The 23,184-nt window shown below is 34.7% G+C and overlaps 1 protein-coding gene across 1 annotated transcript in view; it reads right to left on the bottom strand.

The window, feature by feature from the left end:
• LOC136038734 (uncharacterized) overlaps positions 1-23,184 on the bottom strand; it is a 74,903-nt gene that overhangs the window by 7,620 nt on the left and 44,099 nt on the right. Inside the window, exons 3-5 of the mRNA XM_065722087.1 lie at positions 16,140-16,271; positions 14,192-14,485; positions 1,437-1,599 (exon numbers count right to left, since the gene is read on the bottom strand). Of these exons, the coding sequence (XP_065578159.1) occupies positions 1,437-1,599; positions 14,192-14,485; positions 16,140-16,271 (589 nt within the window). The remainder of the gene's footprint in view (positions 1-1,436; positions 1,600-14,191; positions 14,486-16,139; positions 16,272-23,184) is intronic.

Below are 23,184 nucleotides of genomic sequence, written 5' to 3'. Positions count from 1 at the left end.
AGCTCATGTTGGCTCTATTTGAATATTTTTGCGTGTTAAGGTAAAAATCTTGATTCTTGAACATCTGAATTATATTTACAAATTAATCATCATAAAAATATTTTCGAGCAAATTAAAATTCTAAACACTAGTCAAAAATGACTTAATGCAAAAGATTTAAATAGGCCTAAAGTACCAAGGACAGGGAAAAGGGATCTAATTGTCTGAATTGGCCAAGTGAAAACCTACTAATCACACATATTCTTTAAAAAAAAAAATGAAAAATCGGGAATTCAAGTTTTGGAAAACGCTTCCATTTGGGAATTACCAGATGGTTGATGTTTGGGACCCTATAGACGAAAACCGTTGTTAAATATATCTAACTAGTTAGTTTTGCTAAAAAAAAATTCCAAAGAACTTCATAATTTTGAAACAGCCAAAAATTTTTTAGAAAATTACTATTTTCAGGTATGAATAGAACTGAGATGGGCTCCGAAGGGGGGAGGGCATAAATTGTTTTCTTTGGTGTCTTTGTTATATTCAGATGTTAATAACTATTTTAAGATTTTTACCTTTTTTCTATCGGATCACACCATACCTTCTAGTTAGCCGAAAGACCGTTATGACAACCCTTTTTCTCCTTCGGTTGTGATGTGACTTAACAAATATTTTTCGTAGGTTTACTTAACATATCAGCCTATAATTTTTTTATGTACTATTAGTCACAGTTTCTGCAATTTCTGTTAAGGTTGTAAAATAAAATCTATTTATAATACCAATATTTTAAATGTTTCTCTCTAATATTGTACAATCGTGTAACGGTATGCCTTCATTCAATTATGTATCTGTTGCGCTATTAATACAAAAAGCATTCATTTTCTTGTCCTGATTTTCTTTTTAAAATGGCAGTTGTCTTGCTCTATATATGATATTTCCAATTTTTTAGTTTTGCTATTTCTTTGATTCTTTTAAATCAGATCACACCTTACCTTCTAATTATCGAAAAAAAAGATTTTATGGGAATAACCATTTAAATTTAGGACGAATTTTATTAATTTAATATGTTTAAATTTTTGTTGTGAATTTTTATGCTTCTCTGAATAACTGCCATCTTAGTCTAGGTTTTCACTTTTTAAATTTGATTTTGTTCATTTAATCAATTATATTAGTAACTTAATACGCGATGCCTACACTAGTATAAGGATCAGTTTTCATACGTACTATTATCATTTAGAAAATAAAGCGAAACAATGACTTTTCAAAATGACAAGGAAAAGTCTGATACTTCTTCTGAAGGTTTACCAAGGAAAATACACTAACCATCGGAGAATATAAAAGTCTAATGACCCCATCCTCTTCCATAGAGTTATGGTTGTCGCCAAGGGCACCTGTAAAAAAATTGTGCGAATGTTATTTATTTTTACTTAACTATTCTGAAACCGTCAGGAGTTATTTACCGTTTTGAATTGTGAAAAGAAGAGTTCCAGGTTCTGGTGCCGGGGGTGGGACGGGAGCTGGTGCTTGGTAGTCACTAATAGGCTCCTCTGTTTTTGTCTCCTCGTATGTAGAGGGGAATCCAGCACCTCTAATTACAAACAAGTCCTTTTCGGCTAAATATACCTGAAAATAGTTTGAAAATTCAATATACCTGAATATACCTGAAAATTCAATACAAGAATATTGAAGAAGGAAAATAGCGAATTTAGTTTTGAGTATGTACATTTTTAGCATATAATTTATTAGCACAAAAAAAACTTTTCTCTTATGTATTGTTGATTGACATGGAGAAAACCCCTCTCTATCATGAACCTGATGGCTACAAAGTAACGCAGCCAAGATTTCATTTAGCTGTTCATTTAGCAGGAAGGGGTATTTGCTTCCATCAGATTCCCCCTACTGCTTGGTTTCAAAAAATGTCTTTGTAAGGTGAATATAGTGAATGATTTCATCGATACATTTCCGGGATTAAAAACGGTATCAAGACAAGGTCAGTCCACCAATATTAGAAATTGCAGTAAGACGTCACTAAAGCAAAATACAGCAAAAATCATAAATTTGCATTGACATTTTCTAAGATATCACGAAATGAAACTACAAAAAACAACTGAATTTAAATATTTTAATTTTTTTTTTCTATTATCGTTATCCTTGTTCTGAACACAAAAAGACAACATTTTTCATATTGCAAACAAAATCGTGTTTTTCTTGACCAGTGAATCACAGTGAACATATGTTGGGAACAGTGTTGTAAAAAAAAAAAAAAAATCAGAAAAGTACTCAAATATAAATACCGGAGCCTATAAAAATACAAAAATAGTATCTACAAACATTTATCAAGAAAAGCATTCAGTAACAAATTACTCTGAAAAAAGTATTTCAGTATTCAAGTGCCCAAGTACTTTATTTTAGTCACTGTCTTATTTATTTCAAACGCAATTCTAATAAAACAAGTAAATATTTAGTTGACAATAAGAAATAAAAGATGAACATGAAATTGATTCATGGCAGCATCGGTAACTTTGAAACTGTGTTCAGCAAAAGCAGCATAACAAAAGTTTTTTTCTCAGTAAGTATGTTTTCACAGTAAAAATATCTTCTGCTGCTGAAATAAGTCTTTTCATTGACACCGTTTCCCGTCTAATGCAACAATAATCCACTCAACAATATGTTTCCGTCAGTAAAATAATTCATGGACTGCACTTCAGCAGTGATATCACTGTCACAGTCTTTCTCTTCGATTCTAACGCCAGAGTCTCTGTGGAAATCAAAAACTGATCTTACTGAACAGCAGAGCAATCTGGATCAGCGTTACTATCATCCCTCAAACCAAGTAAATCATGAAGGTATTTGAGGAGAGCTTCGTCAGTAGCACGTTCAATAGGCTGATCTTTCACCATAGATCCATTAGCCCTTCTTTGATGGATATTCTTTCCTTCATCGAGAATTACAGGAATTCTGTGACTGCTAAGTCCACGTTTCGAGACGAAATCAAAGGTTTCCCTGCTTCTCAATTTTCAGTAAAATTATTTTCCCTTTCTAAGAGCGGAAAATCCTTTAGAGAATCCGAACCCATAGCGTCGAGCCGAAAAAATCATTCAGAAGTATTCCCAAATTTAAAAACTTAAATTCTTTTTTAAGTTGGTAAAAGTTCTTACAAAATGGTGTCGAATTGAAATGAAAACTGCTTCATCGGAATCACCATGGCGAAAATTACGTAATTACAGTCCTCGCTCTCGAGCAGCAAGGAAAATCACTTTTTTACATGAGAAGCAATGATATGTCTCCTTTTTTTCTTTTTTTTATTGCTACTAGTGGGGTGCTGAAATATCACAGAAATATTTAAGGGCTCATTTGAAAGGAAATCACTATATCTAATAGCCTTTTTAAGTAGTAAAAAATATTGTTCAATTAAAATAAATTTTTCGATAAAACTACATATTCACATACAATAAGATATGAGAACAAATCTTGACTGCGAAGGTCTTTCCATCGGCCCTACAGTGTGCTGGTGCAGTAGGGTTCGAACTCTGCTTGGTCCCGTATTACCAAGCAGATCATCTAACTCAATACAATAGTAAACACATATCTTATAAAAACCTGCTTTTCTGGGCTACGATATCATATTTGAGTGACTTCACTTTCTGATTTGCTGTGGTTCCTTCTTTACTAGATCCAACAAGAAAAGCCGAAAACTTTTTTCTGTGGGTAATTTTATGAAGCGAGAATCAAACTGTTCTAAAAAGTAAAGGTGATGTCAAATCAATTATTAGGTAAGAGTGACGGCACTAAAATAGGATGCGGTTTTTGACAAAATGTGCATTTTTTGGCAAAACAGCTATAAAGGACAATTTGGTTCATTCTTTAACATGGTTGCCCCCGTAGGAACAACCTAACAAAGAACAAACTCAAGCCCAACGTAATCAAAAATATGAAAACGCGTAAAGAAAAAGCCTGGTAGTTGATTTAAAAGCTGATTCAGGAATGATAACTAGTATTTCAATTAATATTAATGATAGAAGTTCGTTGCGGATAACACATTTGTGGGAATATAAAAAAAATAACCAGAAACCCCACGAAATGGTGCGAGATCGTAATGAATACGCCACTATTACTATCACCATAGCCAAATATCTATTTAGAAGAGTCGCTCATCATGAGCAACAGGGAAAATCACTTTTCCCCATTACTTGAAAGAGCGGCTTGGGTAAAAATGATGACAACGTGGTTTGTTCCTTACTAGTTTTTTTTTTTCTAAGAAAAAACTGAAGGCTTTTTCCTATTTGTAATATATTTAAATTAATACTACAACAAATACTTTAAAAACTAGATTATGACAACATTTTAAGGAAACATGATCATGGTTTCAGCAAATAAAGAACGGACTCTAGCCCATAGTAACCGAAGATTTAAAAATAATCTAAAAAAAAAATTTCAAGTGAGATAGAATAGCAAATTCGAAACTCATTCACAAATGATAGCAATTATTTCTATTGATCTCAATGGTATAAGTTCATTGCGAAAACAAATTTATGGGAATTTCAAAACATTTTCCGAAGCCCCTTTAAAATTGTGTCGAATCGGGATGAAAACTGTACCATTGGATTCATCACAGCCAAAATCTTCATTTGGGAGAAATAGAGTTTCCCATCTTGAGTAAAAAGGAAAATCGCTTTTTTGCATGAAAAGCAGTAATGTGTACCCTTTTTTCTGTTTTTCGTTCATTTCCACTAATGGGGCACTTGAGTATCATAAAGAGATGTCTACGGTTCATTTGAAAGTTAATACTTGTATCTACTTACTTTTTGTAAGCTTAGCAAGAAGAGGAAATTGATGGCGGGAATGGGGCACTTGGATTGCCTCCGAGAGAAAACTGAACTCCAAAGAAAACTCACCCCAAGAAAGGCCACTTTCATGGAAAATATGCCCCTATAAAGCCTGCTCAAGAGGAAAACCTAGCTCTGGGGTGCTAGTCCTTAAAAATTTCCCAAAAACAAGTGAGGTCAAATTATTACAACACGAAACTCTCTGAAGTTGTTATTTGGCCCAAACGAGGGTCCGAGATAGCGTTTTCAAATTCATTTCTCCACCTTTTTAATGCATGCAATACAATAGTGTAATGTCACAATAGTATCTTGAGTTCAGGAAGTCACTGATGTAAGGAGTGAAGGTTGGAACTTGAAAACACCATTGCATCCCATGATTTGGAGTGCAAACCTTTTCCTAAAACTTTTATTCAAACAACAAGAATTTTGTCAGATTAAAGTATATTTCAAAGTTCTAAAGGGAAAAGGGTTGAGGTATTAGCTAAAAAAAGAACACCCGTCTGGACCCTAATTTGGAAATATGATCCACATGTGGAAAAAATTACTCTAGTGTATTTTTTGAATTTTACTTAATGGGTGTGTATATAGCACTTTTAATGTAGCAATTCATCGGTCGCTATTAGAAATATTAGAAAACGTTTTTCCTTAGGATCTTTATTTTTTATTTAGTTTTTATTTAGTTTTTATTTAGCTTCTATAACACGATAGGCTCAATTTATTTTCGTTTTGTTTATAGATTTGAAGCATTATTCACAGCAAATTCTTTTTGAACAAAATTGCCATGACAAAAGAAAATCCTGAGCTTAAATGGTCTGTTGTCAAGATCTGCCTTAAAGTTTGTCATGATCTTTTATGTTGTTTCATCAATATAGCAATTAAATTGGGTTCCAATTACTTTGCGATTAAGAAGCCATAGTATCTTAAAAGGCTAATATTCTTGTTTCCAAAACGGAGGTAAACTTTCCTTAAGAAGGAAAATCATCCTAGATTAACAGTCCAATTGTTTCTCCGTTTCTATGCTTATAATCAGGGGAATACTAATCTGTTTCCAAGAGACTTCGAGAGATCTTAACTAATATCATGGTTGCAGCTGTGACTACAACCTAGTAGAGAGCAAACCACGGCCCATAGTAACCGGACTTTTAAAAAGTGTTTCGAGAATAAACTGCCAAGTCTTGACGAATCCCAATTCGAATCTGATTTAGAAATGGTAGCTGTTATTTCGGCCAATCTTAATAATAAAATTTTATTGCAAAAAAAATATAGGAATTTCAAAATGAGCCTGCAACCCAAGGTCGTATGCAGGGAGGTCAGGGTTCGAACCCATAACCCTGCCTCTCCCTTCCAAACTATTAAAAAACATAACAAAAATGCACATTAACTAATTTCTGATCCGTTTTTAAAAGTTATTTTGCAAAAAATTACCACCCCCTCTCAGAAAAAAAATACTGGATACACCCTTGCTGAAAGTCTTCAGTAATTGCGTCAGACTGAAATGAATATAATGAAATTACAGTCACTATGGCTGAAAACCTCATATCTGAGAAAAAAATTCCCCATATTAAACAATAAGGAAAATCACGTTTTTCGCATGAAAAGCACTAACGTGTCTCCTTTTTTGCAGGAAAATGGTCGTAGAATCTTAGTAGAGGGCTCATTCAAAAGATAATTATCATATTAAGTGCCTTTTGAAGTAACAAAAGAGATATCGCCAAAACGAAACGGTGTTTTCTGCCATTTTGGATCACCAAACACCAAATTCAAAAAGACACTATTAAGCAGTTCGTGGTAACGAACTGTAAGTAAGGAGCGGCTCGCCACAAAAGTAACCAAAGCTCTAAAAAAGGAATCTTAAAAACAACATATACATCAACAATGATTTTTTATGCTGATTACCAAATCAAATTTAATTTTATATATCAAAAGCTATGAGACTGAGAAACTTTGCATGATTTTCTAAAAAGAGGGGTAACACCCGAAAAGCCAAGGAATCATCATGGAACCCAAACCATCAAATTATCTATCCATCAAGTATCTGAGAACCTTATTGTAGAAGTTCCAAGCTCCCATCTGCGAAAATTTTGAATTTTGTATTTTTTGCCAGAAGAAAGATCACGGATGCGTGTTTGTTTATTTTATTTTTATTTTTTTTTTAGGGGTGATAGCATCGAATCAATAGTCCGAGAATATCAGGAAGGGACTAGTTTGAACGGACATTAGAAATTCTAGTGCCCTTTTTAAGTGACCAAAAAGATTCGCCAGCTAGCCCCCTCTCACTCCCCATTTTCTTCAAAGTCGACCTATAAATTTTTCAAAATTTCGAGATAGCCATTTTGCTCAGCATAGTTGAAAATTCCCGTAACTATGCCTTTGGGGATAACATGAGCCCCACGGTCCCTGGGAAAAGTTTGCCCATTGTTTACGAATAGCATTTTTTATTGTGAAGTACACAGATGCTTTTCGGGAAGGAGGTGAATTTTCCGCTATTGGGATTTTCCACAGCGAGAATCATCCGTGCGGAGGGAAGTTTCTGGGGGAAAACTTTCCAGGGAAAATTTTACATTCGGGAAATTTGCCATAATTTTCATACAAAATTCTTTTTATTTGTCTTTCTTGCTCTTTGCCGACTCAATTTTACATTTGGGGTGTTAAGGAGATTTGTCCAGGAGAAATTTTTACCAGGTTGGTTTGCCTAGAGTATCTTACCGTAGGGGGGGGGGGATTTTTTAAGAGAGAAATTCACCATAGGGGAGCTTTCCACGGGGTAAATTTTCCAGAGGGAACTTCCTGCGGGAGCAAGTTTTATTATCGTGCACTGAGGACGATCAAGCGGAGGTCTTGACCGAAATATTTGCATTATGATCTACCTTTTTCACTGGCTTGTATTATCCTCGTTTTTCTCTTCTTTATTGTTTTTCCGTTTTGTCTTGATTAGCCAGTGTGGTCTCAGAAATTATTAACTTTCTTCTTGGGGATGAAGTGGGGGCTATTTGCTTGAAAGCTTTTCCACATAAGAGGGGATTTCTTCACTAAATCTCTCAGCCTTGAGTATTTGATTTATAGAAAACCTAAACAAAATGATAGGTATTTCCATTTCTCTTCCAACCACCCTCCTTGCATACAAAGAGGAGTAGTTATATCTTTAATCGATCGTGTAATATGAATGCGCCCAAAAGCTCGTATAATGCCAGAATTGAATTATCTGAAGGACGTTTTATTTGCAACGGATATCCCATCAAGTTACTGAAATCGATCTTAGAAAAATCACAAAAAAGGCAGAAAAGGATTTATCGTCTCCACAACATCCAACAGGTATTATCCCTTTGGTGGGTGACAAGAAAATATTTACTGTTTTACCTTATTTTCCCAAATTAAGTGACGAAATGCAGAGGATTCTAAAAAAAACATAACTTAAGTGTCATTTTCAAAAATTCTAATAAAATTCAGAGCTATTTTAACAGCGGCAAAGGTAAAACGTGCCCAATTTTGGGCAGTGGTGTTTATAGGGTTCCCTGTTCTTGTGGTTTATTTTATGTTGGGAGAACCCACTAGCAATTCGGGGAGAGGTTGTAAGAACACAGGTCCTCAATCGACAAAACCATGGAGCTACGCCAAAGGCCTGAGACTTTTTATCCCGCCTTGGTTCAACATGTGTATGACAGCCCGCACTATTTCATTTTATTTGACAATACCTCCATTATTACCGCCGTTAAAGGTCTTATGCAAGTTTTAAGGGAGGCAGTTACGATAAAAAAAAGCACATTCACCGAAAGATAGCTCTCAATAGAGACACGGGAGGAACCTAATTAAGCCCCATTTATGCTGAAGTAATTAATTCTGATCCTTTTTATATAAATCGACAAAATCATATTTTGCAACCTAACCTGTGATGGTATCTTACCTGGGAAGCGATTAGCTTTTAAAAAATTCCCTGTACAAATTAAAGAAAAAAATTGAATTGCTATTCACTACTGCATGTTTATTCAGTTACCATTCCGTTACATTGAGACGGTCGTCATAAAGTAGTTCTTGGCTTTGTTTTAAGGTTTGATTTTTTATATTATTCTTGGATTTTTATCAGTAATTTTTATTTTATCATTCTGCACTGAAGACGGTCAAGCGGAGGTCTTGACCAAAGTAGTTGTATTACAGTCTACGTTTTTCACTGGCTTGTATTATCCTCGTTTCTCTCTTCTTTCCTGTTTTTTTTTTTCGTTTTGTCATAATTAGCCAGTGTGGTCTCAGAAATTATTAACTTACTACTTGGGGGCGGAAGGGAACTATTCACGGGAAAAATTTTCCACATAGGAGGGGATTTTCGGCATGATTTTAAAGACAATCCTAAATGAAAGTATTTCTCAAATGAAAGTGCACAAAGAAAAATTTTTTCACCTGGAATTGTCCGCAAGAAATTTTCCGGGTAGAATTTTCAGCCAGAATGGAATTCTCTGGGGGAATTCCCTGGCGGGGTGATGTATTTTATGTGGAAAGAACTTTTCATGATGGAATTTTCAGTGGTAGAAGGAATTATCCATGGAGGTGGGGGGCCGGATTTCCCGACATCATTTACAAACAATCAGAAATTAAATAAAAAGAAACGAGTTTTTTTTTAAACTGAAAGTAAGGAGTAAAACTTAAAAGGAACAGAAATTATTGAGTACGGGATTGCCCCTTTCTCAAGACTTCGCTCTTTATTCTAAAGTTTGACTTTTTGTTCCAATTCTTTAAGAACAAATCCTGAAACTCAGAGGCCGTTTAGATATATAATCAGTTGTTTTTTTTTAATTCTATGCTGCTCCTTACTTTCTGGTGAAAAAACATTTTTTTTTGTTTGATCACAAACAAGAATTGGCATCAGTCAGTCTCATATATAATGCCCAAGAGCCCTTCTCCAGTCCCTTGGATTGAACAAAACATATAGATATCAGCAAAATCTAGGTGTTGGGGTCCTCAAAAATATGCGCTCTCCCATAAATTTGCTATTTGTCGTAGTTATATAATAACGGCAGCGGATAAAAATGATGAACTTCATTTTATTTTTAAAATAAATTCATTTATGTCCTCAAAAATATACGCTCTCCCATAAATTTGCTATTTATCGTAGCTAGCGGATAAAAATGATGAACTTCATTTTATTTTTAAAATAAAATCATTTATAATGTTAGAAGAATTAGAAGAAGTTAAATAATAATAAATAGAAAAAATTAAACTCGTTTTCAAAATGGACTAAAAAGTAGAAAACAATTTCCTTTTCTCAAGATTCTATAAACATAAGTACCCCTTCCATATTGCACCCCTTGTTTTCACTTATACTCATACATTCTCGAAAAAAAATTATTGTCTTCTTTTTAGTCCATTCTGATAACGAGATGTAAATCCCAACTTAAATATTACGCCCCTCTTTTTCACTTATACTCATGGATTCTCGAAAAAAAATTATTGTCTACTTTCTAGTCCGTTCTGAAAATCCTAATTAATGTTGTGCCCCTCGTTTTCACTTATACTCATAGATTCTCGAAAAAAAAATTATTGTCTACTTTTTATTCCATTCTGAAAACGAGATGTGAATCCCAACCAATATTGCGCCCCCCGTTTTCACTTATACTCATAGATCCTCGAAATAAATTGTTGTCTACTATTTAGTCCATTCTGAACTACATTTTTAGTCATTATTCTGAAAATGAGACATAAATCCCAATCCATATTGCACCCCTCATTTTCACGTACACTCATAGATTCTCGAAGAAAAATTATCGTCTACTTTTTAGTCCATTCTGAAAACGAGATGTAAATCCCAATCCATATTGCGTCCCTCGCTTTCACTTATACTCATAGATTTTCGAAAAAATTATTGTCTACTTTTTAGTCCATTCTGAAAACGAGATGAAAATCCCAATCCATATTGCGCCCCTCGTTTTGACTTATGCCCATAGATTCTCGAAAAAAATTGTTGTCTACTTTTTAGTCCATTCTGAAAACGAGATATATATCCCAATCCATATTGCGTTCCTCGTTTTCACTTATATTCGTAGATTCTCGAAAAAAAATAGTCTACTTTTTAGTCCATTCTGAAACCGACATGTAAACCCCAATCCATATTGCGCCCCTCGTTTTTACTTATACTCATAGATCGAAAAAAAATTATTGTCTACTTTTTAGTCCATTCTGAAAACGTGTTTTGAAGAGAGAATAATGTCTATTACTTGCGACTTTTTAATCTTCTGGTTTTATTATTATGAAATTGTATTTATTCCTATGCAAACATTGGTGCAGTTCATTTTTCTAACTGCTGTGTCCTCTAGGTTTCCAGTTGAATCAATCTAATTTCGAGTTCCATTTTAATTTTCTTTAAATTTGTTTTATTTAAGATTCAAATCTAGGTTGCCACATGCACGGCCACGGCCACTTCGCTGTCAAGTCTTATAATTGCAACAAAACAGAAAACCGTACGAAAATGTAGGTGAGTTGAGAAAAACAAAGTAAAAAAGCTAGGTCCAGGTATTGGGTCAATGTAATTAACTTTCAAAGTGACATTTAGTAATTTCTAAAAAATGCATAACTTAAAATCCATCTGAAGACATTATTGGTTTATTTTTAATTTTAATAATCTAGTGCTCTATCGTTTTTATGGTAATTGTTTACCATAAAAATGTATAATTATAATGTATAATTATGGCAATTATGTAATTGTTTTTTATGAATAATTTAATTCCGTAATACCAAATGTGGCAAATACTGTGGCAAGTTTTCTGGGTATGAAATTATAATATCTGGCATACACTACTCTTGAAATAGGGCAACTTAACAGGCATGGAAAAAAACCGCTTATAAAATAATGAGGTGCACTGAAGGGATACCAAATGAAATATTAAGAAACAAAAAAGCATCATATTTACTTCTACAAGAGACTTATTCAGTTGAAATCTGAAGCATTTATCGACAATATTATTCAGCCTGACCGTTCTAATACTGTTGTAGGAAAATATTTGAACTAAACGTGACAAAAGTAACCATCGCAAAAAAAAAAATAGAGAGAGATGAAGAGCTCTACTTCCCCCACCACAATGATACAAAGATTTACCAACAACTAATCACTTTTCAGTGTTTGAATTACGCGTAATAAGCAAAAGTCTTTAATGGCCAAGCAACCACACAAAAGGCCCTTCAAGATATTGTTGATTTTAACAATTCAGCTCCTATTGCTAGAAAACGGGGAATTTAATGGAAAAACTCGAACGAGAGGGACACTGTTTGTAAATATAGGATTTAGTTTGACTGACAAATATTTCCCAATTGAGATTTACCACTTCATATATAATGTATCCTTGTCACTTCATGTGTTCACTGAAAAAATATTTTTGTATTATATTCTTGAGTGTTCCCTTTTTTTTATATTATTTCTGTGATTACTCCGGAAATTGTTATAATTATCAACCCTGCGACCTTTAGCAGTGGTTTATTGTAAAGTCCTGTCCACTCCCATATAAGCAGGGCCGGATCGACTAAATGTCGGAGCGACTAAATAAAAAAAAAAAAATGTGGAACCCTCTCTATCTGGCACGTACGCAGGGGGGGGGGGGCTACGGGCCTGCCCCCCCCCCCCCCAAAAAAAAAAAATTGGTGAAATGTTTAATTTCACCATAGTTTCTTGAGATTTCTGGGAAAAGCAGGACATTTATTAAGAATCTAGATACATGTGTGAAGCCTTTTTTTGGGATTTTACAGCATGCAATTATTATTATGTAATTATTAACCCACTTTCTGTCTAACTTTTTACCCTCTTTGAAGTAATTAGCAATTATACTGTTATTTTTTTCGTAAAGAGAGTTTGGCTATATATATATATATATATATATATATATATATATATATATATATATATATATATATATATATATATATATATATATATATATATATATATATATATATATATATATATATATATATATATATATATATATATATATATATATATATTGATTCTCGATGCCACTTGTCTTCTATCCGAGGCTGTTGCCCAAATTAATGCATGAAAAGAATAAGCTTATCATGCTGATTCCAAATATGTAAGATCCATCAAGTTTAATGTTACCCATCAAAAGTTAGGAGCCTGGGAAAATTTCCATGATTTTTGAAATTGGGAAAATAAATTAAATAAATCCCACCATCCTAATGAAAATCACACCATCAGATTCAGCTTATCAGAGAACCCTACTGTAGACGTTTCAAGTTTATATCTGTAAAAATGTGGAATTTCGCTATTTTTGCCAGGAGATAGAACACAGATGCGTGTTTTTTTTTTTTTTTTTTTTTTTTTATGGTTGATAGCTTCGAAGTAATGGTCCTAGAAGATCGGGAGAGGGTGCTTTCGAACTGCAATTAAAATTTTCAGTGTCCTTTTCAAATGACCGAAAAGATTGGAGGGGAACTGGGCTCCCCTCTACGCCCATTTTTCCCAAATTATCTGATCAAAATCTTGAGATAAGTAGAAAATGACCCCCCACAGTCCGTGGGGAGAGGTCTGTAAGTTGGGAAATTCGCCCATCGTTTACGTATAGAATTTGTTATTTGCAAGTCTATTGACAAATCACAATAAAACCCTATGTTTCTTACTGTGATCTCGTCTATGTATCATGCAGGTTCTCTAAATACATCCTCTGTCAAATCTGCCTCTGTCAGTTGCTTTTACAGGGGTTTATGACTGAGACCTTGCTGTTTTCAGTTATAAAATAAGTAACTGTAATTCTATTGTAACATCTTCTTTGCATAACAAGACTTACGCAGGCACTTCATTACTCATCCTAAGCCCTACTCCCCTTGCTCCTGCGTGGACTAATGAATTCTACATAACCTCATTCAAAATTTACCAACCAAATAAGATAAATTTCCAACCAAACCTCTGATAAAATTCCAGTTCAAAACAAAACACTATAAATGTCAATATTTCAGTCAAAATATCAATAAAACTGTTGTATTTTAATATTCTTCTAACGGAATATCACCGTTAGTAGAGGAACAGACAAAAAACAATCAAACACTAAACCATACTTCTTATGATAATGACTGTTAAGAAGAAAATATCGTTAATCTGAATACTGTATACCAAAATGAATAACTGGTAACTGATTATACACAAATCGTAGTCTACGTAACCTTATATTAGTTTACAAGGAAACTGTAAAATATCCCTTGAAAAAACCTTATACTTGGCTGATTGTGAAAGAGCAGTTTAGATTACTTTCCTTGGTGTCTACAGAAATTGTTCTCAAGATGAAAGCAAATAAAACTACTATCATTTCAAGATTTGATTTTACACTTCGGTATTTGGAGCACATAAAGTAAAAAGCAAAATCCTGAATACAGAAGCGGTTATTCTCTATACCCACCTCGTCAGGCCTCAGTCCATTTAAGTCTTCCTGCTGTAGAGAATTCAGAACTTTTTCTTCTTCTTCGGGTGATCTTGTTATACTTTCTGGAGGGAAGATTCTGTGGATTAATTCATACGGACTTCCTGGCTTTCCGGCATCTGATAAGAGTTGCACTTTTTTCGTCGAGCTCTCAACTTTTGGAGGAACTGTCACTGGAGTAGCTAACAGCAAAGGAGTCTCGGTGGTTAGTTGATTGAATGCCTGTGGTGGAATAAACGGGCGATCTTGATGGATTGGAGAATCTGTTCCCGTCTGAAAGAAGAACAAGAAACACTTTCACAACAATTATCTTTTCACTGCAATATATAAAAAAAAAAAACTTAACTTGTGCAGAAGCAATTATGACCATCAAGGAAGTGACAAAAGTAAAAAATAAAGATTAATATTGAAAGAAAATTTGTATAGAATAAACAAAAAGTAAAATGCTCAAATTGTAACTATACACTCTTCATTATTTTCATTCCTACCAGGGGCTCCTGAAATTCATATTTTTAGAAAAACCTATATAGATGGCATTTGGATCAGAATTTCGCTTCGAATAAAGCTGGGGGCCATCTAAATGATGGCCAAAGCTTCACCGTTCGTAAGCTGGATTCAAAATTGGACTTAATTTCGATTTGATGCTTAACCAGAAACAATACAAAATTATGTAGCTAAACAATTTCTCCCTTGCCCGTTCTTCTTCTGCCATCATAAAACACTGTTTGGTAGGTGAAAAGCGTTCAAATCAATCATATTCCCTCGTAAAGCTGGGTTTTGAGTTGGATGTGTAACATACTGATATAAAATCTTATTTATTGACATTTCTCTATGAAATCACTAAATATTCACCCTACATTTACCTCATTTCGAAAGCACTCTACCTGCGATGTTTTTTGGTACAAATGAATGAATGAATGAATGCATTTTATAACCCATCAATAACACAAAGGCATTGCAACTCCAAACAAGAACTACTGACTACTTTCTTTTATATGGAACATGCTGTGATTCTGGACTATGAATAGTTGATGTCGTGAATTTAAAGTAACTGGGATTGTCGGAATTAGCAGCCCAGTTTTCAATGGTTGCTCGTATATAATGAAATATCGAATAAAGATAATAGACCTGTGTATATACAGGCAGGAGATCTTCTCTTTCTCTCAAGATCTGTTCAATTGTCTGCCACCCAGAAGACTAGGAAAATGCAGACCTGCAAACTAAACTTCTTAAGCTTTTGACAGACTCGTTGGAAAGGATTGTAGCTTCCAAATATTGTCCCCTACTCCCTAAATATTAGAAATACGTGTACCTATATAAATTTCTATACATAATAGAAAACTTGTGCTTGTGTGAACCAGGTTGTTACTACTGCTGCTATGAATTTTCTAATTTCTAAGGTTCATCTCACAGAAGCATAAAGCTTATTTTAATTTTCATCTGAGGGCTTAGAGCCACTTGTCAATCACCCATGCATAAAACATCAAGAGCAAATACCATCGATAGAAAACTAAATAATGCCATTTATAGGTGCACATTTATGTACACACCAAACTTTTATGCAGCGAGTGAGGCGCTAAAATATTGTTTTCAAAAGAAGATCTTATACAGGAAGAGTCGTGTTTTCAGGCATAAATTGTCATGAAAAAGGTTTTTATTTAAGTTGAGGGAATTATCCTTCTCTTCATGTTAAAACGCAAAAGACTGTATTATGATGTTTAGAAAATAATTCTTAGGTTTTGGAGTTAGTTAGGATGCTAAAATATGGCACATGACAGCTCCCTACTTTTCCCACTCCCCTCAAGGAAAAAGTGTGGTCCAAAATGCGCTTGTTTTGGTGATTTTGAGCATCCTTGGAGAAATCTTCTAACAAGCTCTTGTCAGAGGGTAGATCTTTTAATAGTTGTGCTGAGACCTAAGTTCATACCTCTATTAGCGACACCTTAGCAAAGCCAGGCCTAAACTGTCGCTTCGGGTGACTTATAATAGACGGTCTTACAGAACTGCGAGGGCCTTCAAAACGATTCAGAAAATCTGGTGGCGGCGATCCTCTTGTTACCTGAAAAACAAATACATCAGTAAAACAATTTAGCAGTGCAGTTATATGCTTACGAGCAAGGGTTGCAGGAAGGATCCCATTGCGTCTTTAGTACATATTTTTATTTTAAGAACATGGAAATTCAGTGAGTTCAAAAATGGGCACACTAAAAAAAAAAAAAAAAAAAAAAAAAAAAAAAAAAAAAAAAAAAAAAAAAATTCGAAATCCCAGAATGGTTTCTTATCGGGCTACTCGATTCCAAAACAAAAATTGAGGCTATGGAACTTCTGTGTGTCAAAAAAATTGTGAGTGCGCTTTAAGCTTCTTTTATTGTCATAGGAACTCTTCAGCCCTTTTGCACTTCGCAACCTAACATTGAGTAGGGTGTGTCAAGCCTTTTTTTCTACAGCAAAATTTCAGTTTTAAGCTTTGAAAAATAGTTAATCCAATTGCAAACCTAATGGGCACGTAAAAGTAGGGGTAAACGATATCCCAACTTAAGCCTATTTATTCTTTTCCCCAATCTAAACTTAGCCCACAAATCTCGGGTTTAGACTCCAAAGACCTGTTACACTGCTTCCCTCCTTCCTCTGTCTCCAAGGGTTTTCGACTGGTGCCTCTCTTCTACTATTAATCCATACTTGTGAGTCCAAATTAAAAGAACAATAATAAGAAGAAAAGAAACACAAGAACGAGAATCAGATAATGGTAATTTGAAGTTAAATTTATTGCTTGATATTCCTGATCAAATTGATTAGATGAGGAGTAAACCCTAGAAGCGGCAATACTCTTCAGGTCCTAAGGTTTGAAAACCTTGAGGCGGTTGCTAGTATGTAAGAGGAAACGTGAAATCTTTAGAGAGGTTTTCCGACGTATTTTGTGCTTGTTGGGAATATATTTAGGGCCATGAAAGCGGATCTCTCAGAGGCTTTGGGACATGATATGAAGAATGATCAGTGGCGGTCCTGCTTGAGATCAAAAGAAGTCTGTATCCAGGGGGATAGAGTTTTTACCCCCCCCCCTCCCCCCAAAAAAATATTTGTCCGACTCGTAAAAACGTAACATAAATGAATATAAACAAATTATTTAATGCGTTTTTTGATCTTTTTCGTAACCCCCCCCCCCCCGAAAAAAAAACTTTGTCATTCTCCCCTCGAAAAAAATCCCAGATACAACCCTGGATCAGAACCTCAGAACTTTTAGACATCAAATTTGAACACTAAAGAAAAAAATGTATGCGGTTGATTTAAATTTTCCTTTTCTTACAGAAGTATCGGATAAATATGAACAGAGAAACAAGAAGTTCAAGATCTAGATCAGTTTTCCCAACCAGTGGGTGAAAAACCTTAAAGAGGTTGTTTTAGTTTTTCGAGTTTTTCACCTGTGAAGTGGGCTTGATTAAGAAGGATTCGTCTGGAAAAGCTCTAAATCATTACAATAGAAGACAAGGCCTACGTTCATTGTGATTAGTCATCTGCGATATCGCACTTTTCTTATATTGCTTTCAATCCATTCCACAGCCTATATAGACACACAGTTGCGCGGAGTCGTATCTTGCCCATAGAAGGATCTCAACACACATCTTAGAAATTATTCCGTATATGAGGGGACTGCCCCTTCCTCGTCCATCGCTCTTTACGCTACAGTTTGAATTTTGTCCCAATTTTTCAAAAACGATTCCTGAGACACAAGAGCTGTTGAATTAGAAGTATTTTAAAGAACTTTAATACTTTAGCGTAAAGAGCGAGGATGAGGAAGGGGCAGCCCCTTCAATTCTTGTTTTTTCAAGTTTTAATATTTCTCCTTACTTTCAGTTGAAAAAACCTGTTTTTTTATTCAATTTTAGTAAAGATCAAATCCTGAAAGATACATTCACGTAGTACAACACCTTTGGAAGATAACAAAAAGCCGCTCTTTGACTCTTCTACCGAACTTTTGAGCTTAGGAGGTAGTAGTAGTAGTAGTAGTAGTAGTAATACTCCTACTATTACTACTACTACTACTACTACTACTACTACTACTACTACTACTACTACTACTAGGTACATCGAGGAATTATGTTAACCTAGATGCACCGTAATAGCATACATGCATTTGCAAGTTTAAAAAAGATATATTCAGCTTAATTCGAACTATTGTCTCACGAATGACTGGCAAAGGACAAGTGAGTAAGATATTATCTACAGGCCAATCGTGAGTAACACATTGACAATCCAGGCTTATGATATTCCATCGCTGTCCTTTGATGATTAATTTACTTTAATAAAAAGAATTCCCACACAGTTGCATAACCGGCCAAAAAAGTAAAGCCCAACAACCGGGTCAAAAACCCGTGCACAATTTGACCAAAAGCTAATACACAAATTAACTACAAAATCACGTTTTTTCTAGTCTTTGGCTAAGTATACGTTAACAAATAAATGACTTCTGGCAAATTCTACTACCGCACGGGTAGAAAATTTTAGTGGAAAAGACTACTCCCTTCTGTTCAAAACTTCGTAATTTCAGTCAGATTTACTTTTCATAATTAGATTTTTCACATTAGAATTTAATCAGAACATCAGAGTCGTTTGAATAAAGAACAGAAAACCCTTTGCAACCCATCAAATTTAAAGGAGTCAGTCACTTCTGCACTTCTGAGCTCAAAATTCAACCCCTAATTCCAATTACCATCAGTTCATTTTTCTGCGATGGAAACGACAAGAACAGGTTATTTTCGCCCATGCTTAAGTTTCTGTCCAGGATTTTTATTCAAGGGGAAGTTTTATTGGAGGGGAGAGGGGTTACAAAACAAACTTTAAAAGATGCATCAAATTTCTGTTTATATACATTTTTGTTAAATTTCTACAAGTCGGGCAAACTATGGGGGGGGGGGGTCAAACCCTTAACCATCCCTAGATACGCCCTTGCCCATCACCTCATCTTTTCCTTACTGTTTAATTTATATAACTGTACATTTTATGCCGCATTGCCAAACTCGGGGCCCAAATTCTATTTTTTGCCCCCAAACTCTAATGATTTCCTAAGAAGCACGAAGAACATTGGGAAAATACTTTATCGTACTGAAATATAGGTCATCAGAGGGTTTATCGTTAGTCTTTGAAGAATTGCTGCACAGGCATCTTTCAAAATAAGATGCATTGGCTTAAGAAAAAAATAATAAGAGAAAGATCAAGACTATATGAAATTACTAATTTTAGACATATGGAGCAGACCAAATATAAAAATATTTGGTATTGGCACATTAAGCAGCAGCATTTAGAGGAAAGTGGAGCCTCCCAGACCAGCTAAGCGTCACTTAATCATAGAGTTTTGTATTGACGTTTAGATTTTAAAAGAATTTGATGAGTACATCCTTAACGGAGATTGAATCATAAGACTTTTCTGAATTCTTTCTCTTTTTTTTATTTTTCTGGAGTGAACTTATCGAGCTGTAAGTAGCGAAAATTCGGTTCGGTTGAGCTCAGGAGCCTGTATTAGTGAATGAACTTTCTTATTTTGAACTTTTCCCTTTTTCTCATTTTTTTAGTACTGAGGACGACTTGGTGGAGGTCCTTGTCAAAATATTTGCTTGTTTTTCATATTTTGCTACTGGCAGACGAAATCCTCGTTTTTCACCTATTTGATTTTTCTCTTTTCATTTATTATTTCCTTTCTTGTTTTTATACGATAAGTATCTTGCTTGAATTGTTTCCTCTTAAAGACTATTCCAGAAAAGCTTTTTGGCTGAAAGTATCATGGATAAAACAATCAATCCGCAAGAAATCGACAGAACTAGAAATATTCTGTTTCAGAAGAAGATGACTTTCTAGAAAGGAGGAAAGAACAAGAATTTTAAGTGTTTCACAATGTATATGGAAAGAAGATAGATTACGACGATAACCTTTTGTGATTATTTTCTTTATAAAGTTTTTTATTTTTAATAGTGATTTTCCTGTTACGTTACTGAAACTAAAAACTACACATCTCATCGCCCAGAAGAGCCTGATACCTCATGAAAAACTAGATTTTACTTGTCTTCGCAATTTTTTCTGTTGATCTTGGGTGTGAGAAGCACTTTTCCAGCCAGCTTGAAGCACTATTTTTTTTCAATTTGTAGAACACCCTATTTTATAGTATATAGTATGAAATAGAAGTAAAACATACATAAAACCCACCTATAGAATAATAAAAAAAGGACAAAAAATATATTGTCAGCATTGGCTCGTTTATATTACTCAAGGTTCATAGATGAATTGTTTTGACATGCACCATGTGAGTTTTGATTGCTATCTGTTTGGCATTGTGGGATAGATCTTGAAAGTGAAAGAGAAGACTTATTTTGAAGCGTCTTCAATTGAGCGGATATATTGTCTAAGTTAGGCTATCAAATACTAAATATTATAACTTCGAAGACCACACTGCCTTTCCATGACGAAAGTAAAACAGTTCAAAATAGGGATGATACCTTTTTATTGACAGTGAATAGATATAAAATTATTTAACTGGATATTTCGAACACATATTACTGCTGATGATGAGCACTGTATATGTGTTCGAAATATCCAGTTAAATAATTTTATATCTATTCACTGTCAATAAAAAAGGTATCATCCCTATTTTGAACTGTTTTACTTACTAAATATTATAAAATGCGCCACGAAACATATGACTAAAAAATGAATGAACCAGCCCTTTCTAGTAAAGCAAGACATTTAATCTATGCTTGGACCGAATTTCAGTCCAATAAAATTTTTGTGAACACTATCTAGCCTATGTTAGCCTACTGAATTAATACAGCTAACAGTGCAATCATGTATTTTGAACAAAACTAAGCATCTTACGCATATAGGCCTCTACGTCATCCAAGCAAAAATTCGAAAACATTTTTTTTTCAGTATAATCAGACAGGAACCAATAATATAACCGGGTTATATTAGAGAAGCTTTAGACAGCACCATTCTTTAAATATATTCAGGAATTGTCCATAAATGTTAAACTATATCAGTGTATAACATTGCTCTGCTGTGGGGGAAAGCATATCCAAAGGCTCCTGAGAATATGATTAGTGGATTTAGAGCAAGTGGGGTCTACCCCACCAACAGAGATGTCTTCAGGGATTATGAGTTCCTCTTGTTGTATGTCTCAGACAGAATGGCTACCACATCTAGTGAATCCCTTACCAGGGAAGTTTCTATGCTCCCGGAACCCGGAAACAAACACAGTAAACTTCTGTCTCTCATGAGAAGCAAAGGTCAACAGATGATTCGTTAAAAGAGATCGTCCATGCAAGCCCCTTTCCAAAACGCTCAACACGAAATATCCACAGAAAAAAAAAGAATGAAGAAGTATGAAGTGTTCTCTGACACCCCTGCGAAAGAACGCATTACTGCTGGGATAAAAGCTGCATCTGTCAAGACACCCTAATCCTGGAAAGGAAGAACCTGCAAACCCCTTTCCAAAACGCTCAACACGAAACCTCCAAGGAAAAAAATATATGAAAAAGTCAGAAGTGCTCGCTGACACTCCTGCGAAAGAACGCATTACTGCTGGGATAAAAGCTGTATCTGCCAAGAAAACCCTAGTCCTGGAAAGGAAGAAAGTCAGAGAAGTGAAAGGGCAAAAAAAGGCCATGTTTCAAACAGTTCTTGGTAACAAACTGTAAATAAGGAGCGACCCTGCTCAATAGTAACGAAAACTCTATAAACCGGAATTTTGATACCAAGAGATACATCAAAAGAATCAGATTTTTATGCTGATTTTAAATATATATGTTTCACCAAGTTTAAGCTTACCCATCAAAAGTTACGAGTCTCAGAAAATTTGTCTTATTTTTGAAAAAAGGGGGAAACACCCCTAAAAAGTCATAGAATCTTAATGAAAATCATACCATCAGATCCAGCATATCAGAGAATCATACTGAAGAGGTTTCAAGCTCCTATCTGCAAAAATGTGGAATTCTGTTTTTATTTTCAAAAGAAATATCACAGATGCGTGTTCATTTGTTTTTTTTCCAGGGGCGATCATATCGACCCAGTGGTCCTAGAATGTTGTGAGAGGGCTCATTCGAACGGAAATTTAAAGTTCTAGTGCCCTTTTTAAGTTACCAAAACTTGGAGGGCAACTAGATCCCCTCCCAGGCTCATTTTCTCCCCACTGGGTCAAAATTTTGAGATAGCAATTTTGTTCAGCATAGTCGACAAATCTAACAACTATGTCTCTGAGGACAATTTAATACACAACAGTTCCCGGGGAAAGGGCTGCAAGTTATGAACTTCGCCCATTGTTTAAATATAGTAATGGTTATTAGGAAGTTTACAGACGTTTTCGGGGGGGATTTTTTCTGGTGGGGGTGAGGGGGTTCGATGAAGTGAGTTACGTGGGAGGATATTTCCACGGAGTAATTTTTCATAGGGGAAGAGAATTTTCCATGAAGGGGGTGTCGTTTTTCCGAGCATTATTTAAAAAACGATGATAAATTAAATAAAAAACTAAATTGAAATTGAAAGTAAGGAGCAACGTTTAAACTTTAAACAAACCAAAATTATTACGTGTATGAGGGGTTCTCCCCCTCGTCAATACTTCGCTCTTTACGCTAAAGTATTTTTATCATTTTCAATTGAGCTATTTATTCTAATTAAACGGCCTTTGTGATTCAGGGGTCATTCTTAAACAATTGGAACATAATTTAAACTTTAGTGGAATAAGCGAGGTACTGACAAATGGGTGAACCCCCTCATATACTTAATGGTTTCTGTTGAAAAGTTTTGCTCCTTATTTTCAGTTGAAAAAACTTTTTATTTTGTTTAATCTCGTAACAAGAGTTGCAGTTGGAGTGACGATCCAGACGTAGATGACTCTGTATACAACAACTCTTCAGACTCCAGTATGGATGGTGAAGACACCCCCCTACCCCTACCAGTAACTTCTGATTGTACACTGTGAAAGGCAAGGC

This window comes from Artemia franciscana, chromosome 18 (assembly GCF_032884065.1).
Source record: "Artemia franciscana chromosome 18, ASM3288406v1, whole genome shotgun sequence".
NCBI classification, from domain to species: domain Eukaryota; kingdom Metazoa; phylum Arthropoda; class Branchiopoda; order Anostraca; family Artemiidae; genus Artemia; species Artemia franciscana.
Note: the sequence above shows the minus strand (reverse complement) of the source record. Positions and strands in the feature narration are given on the sequence as shown.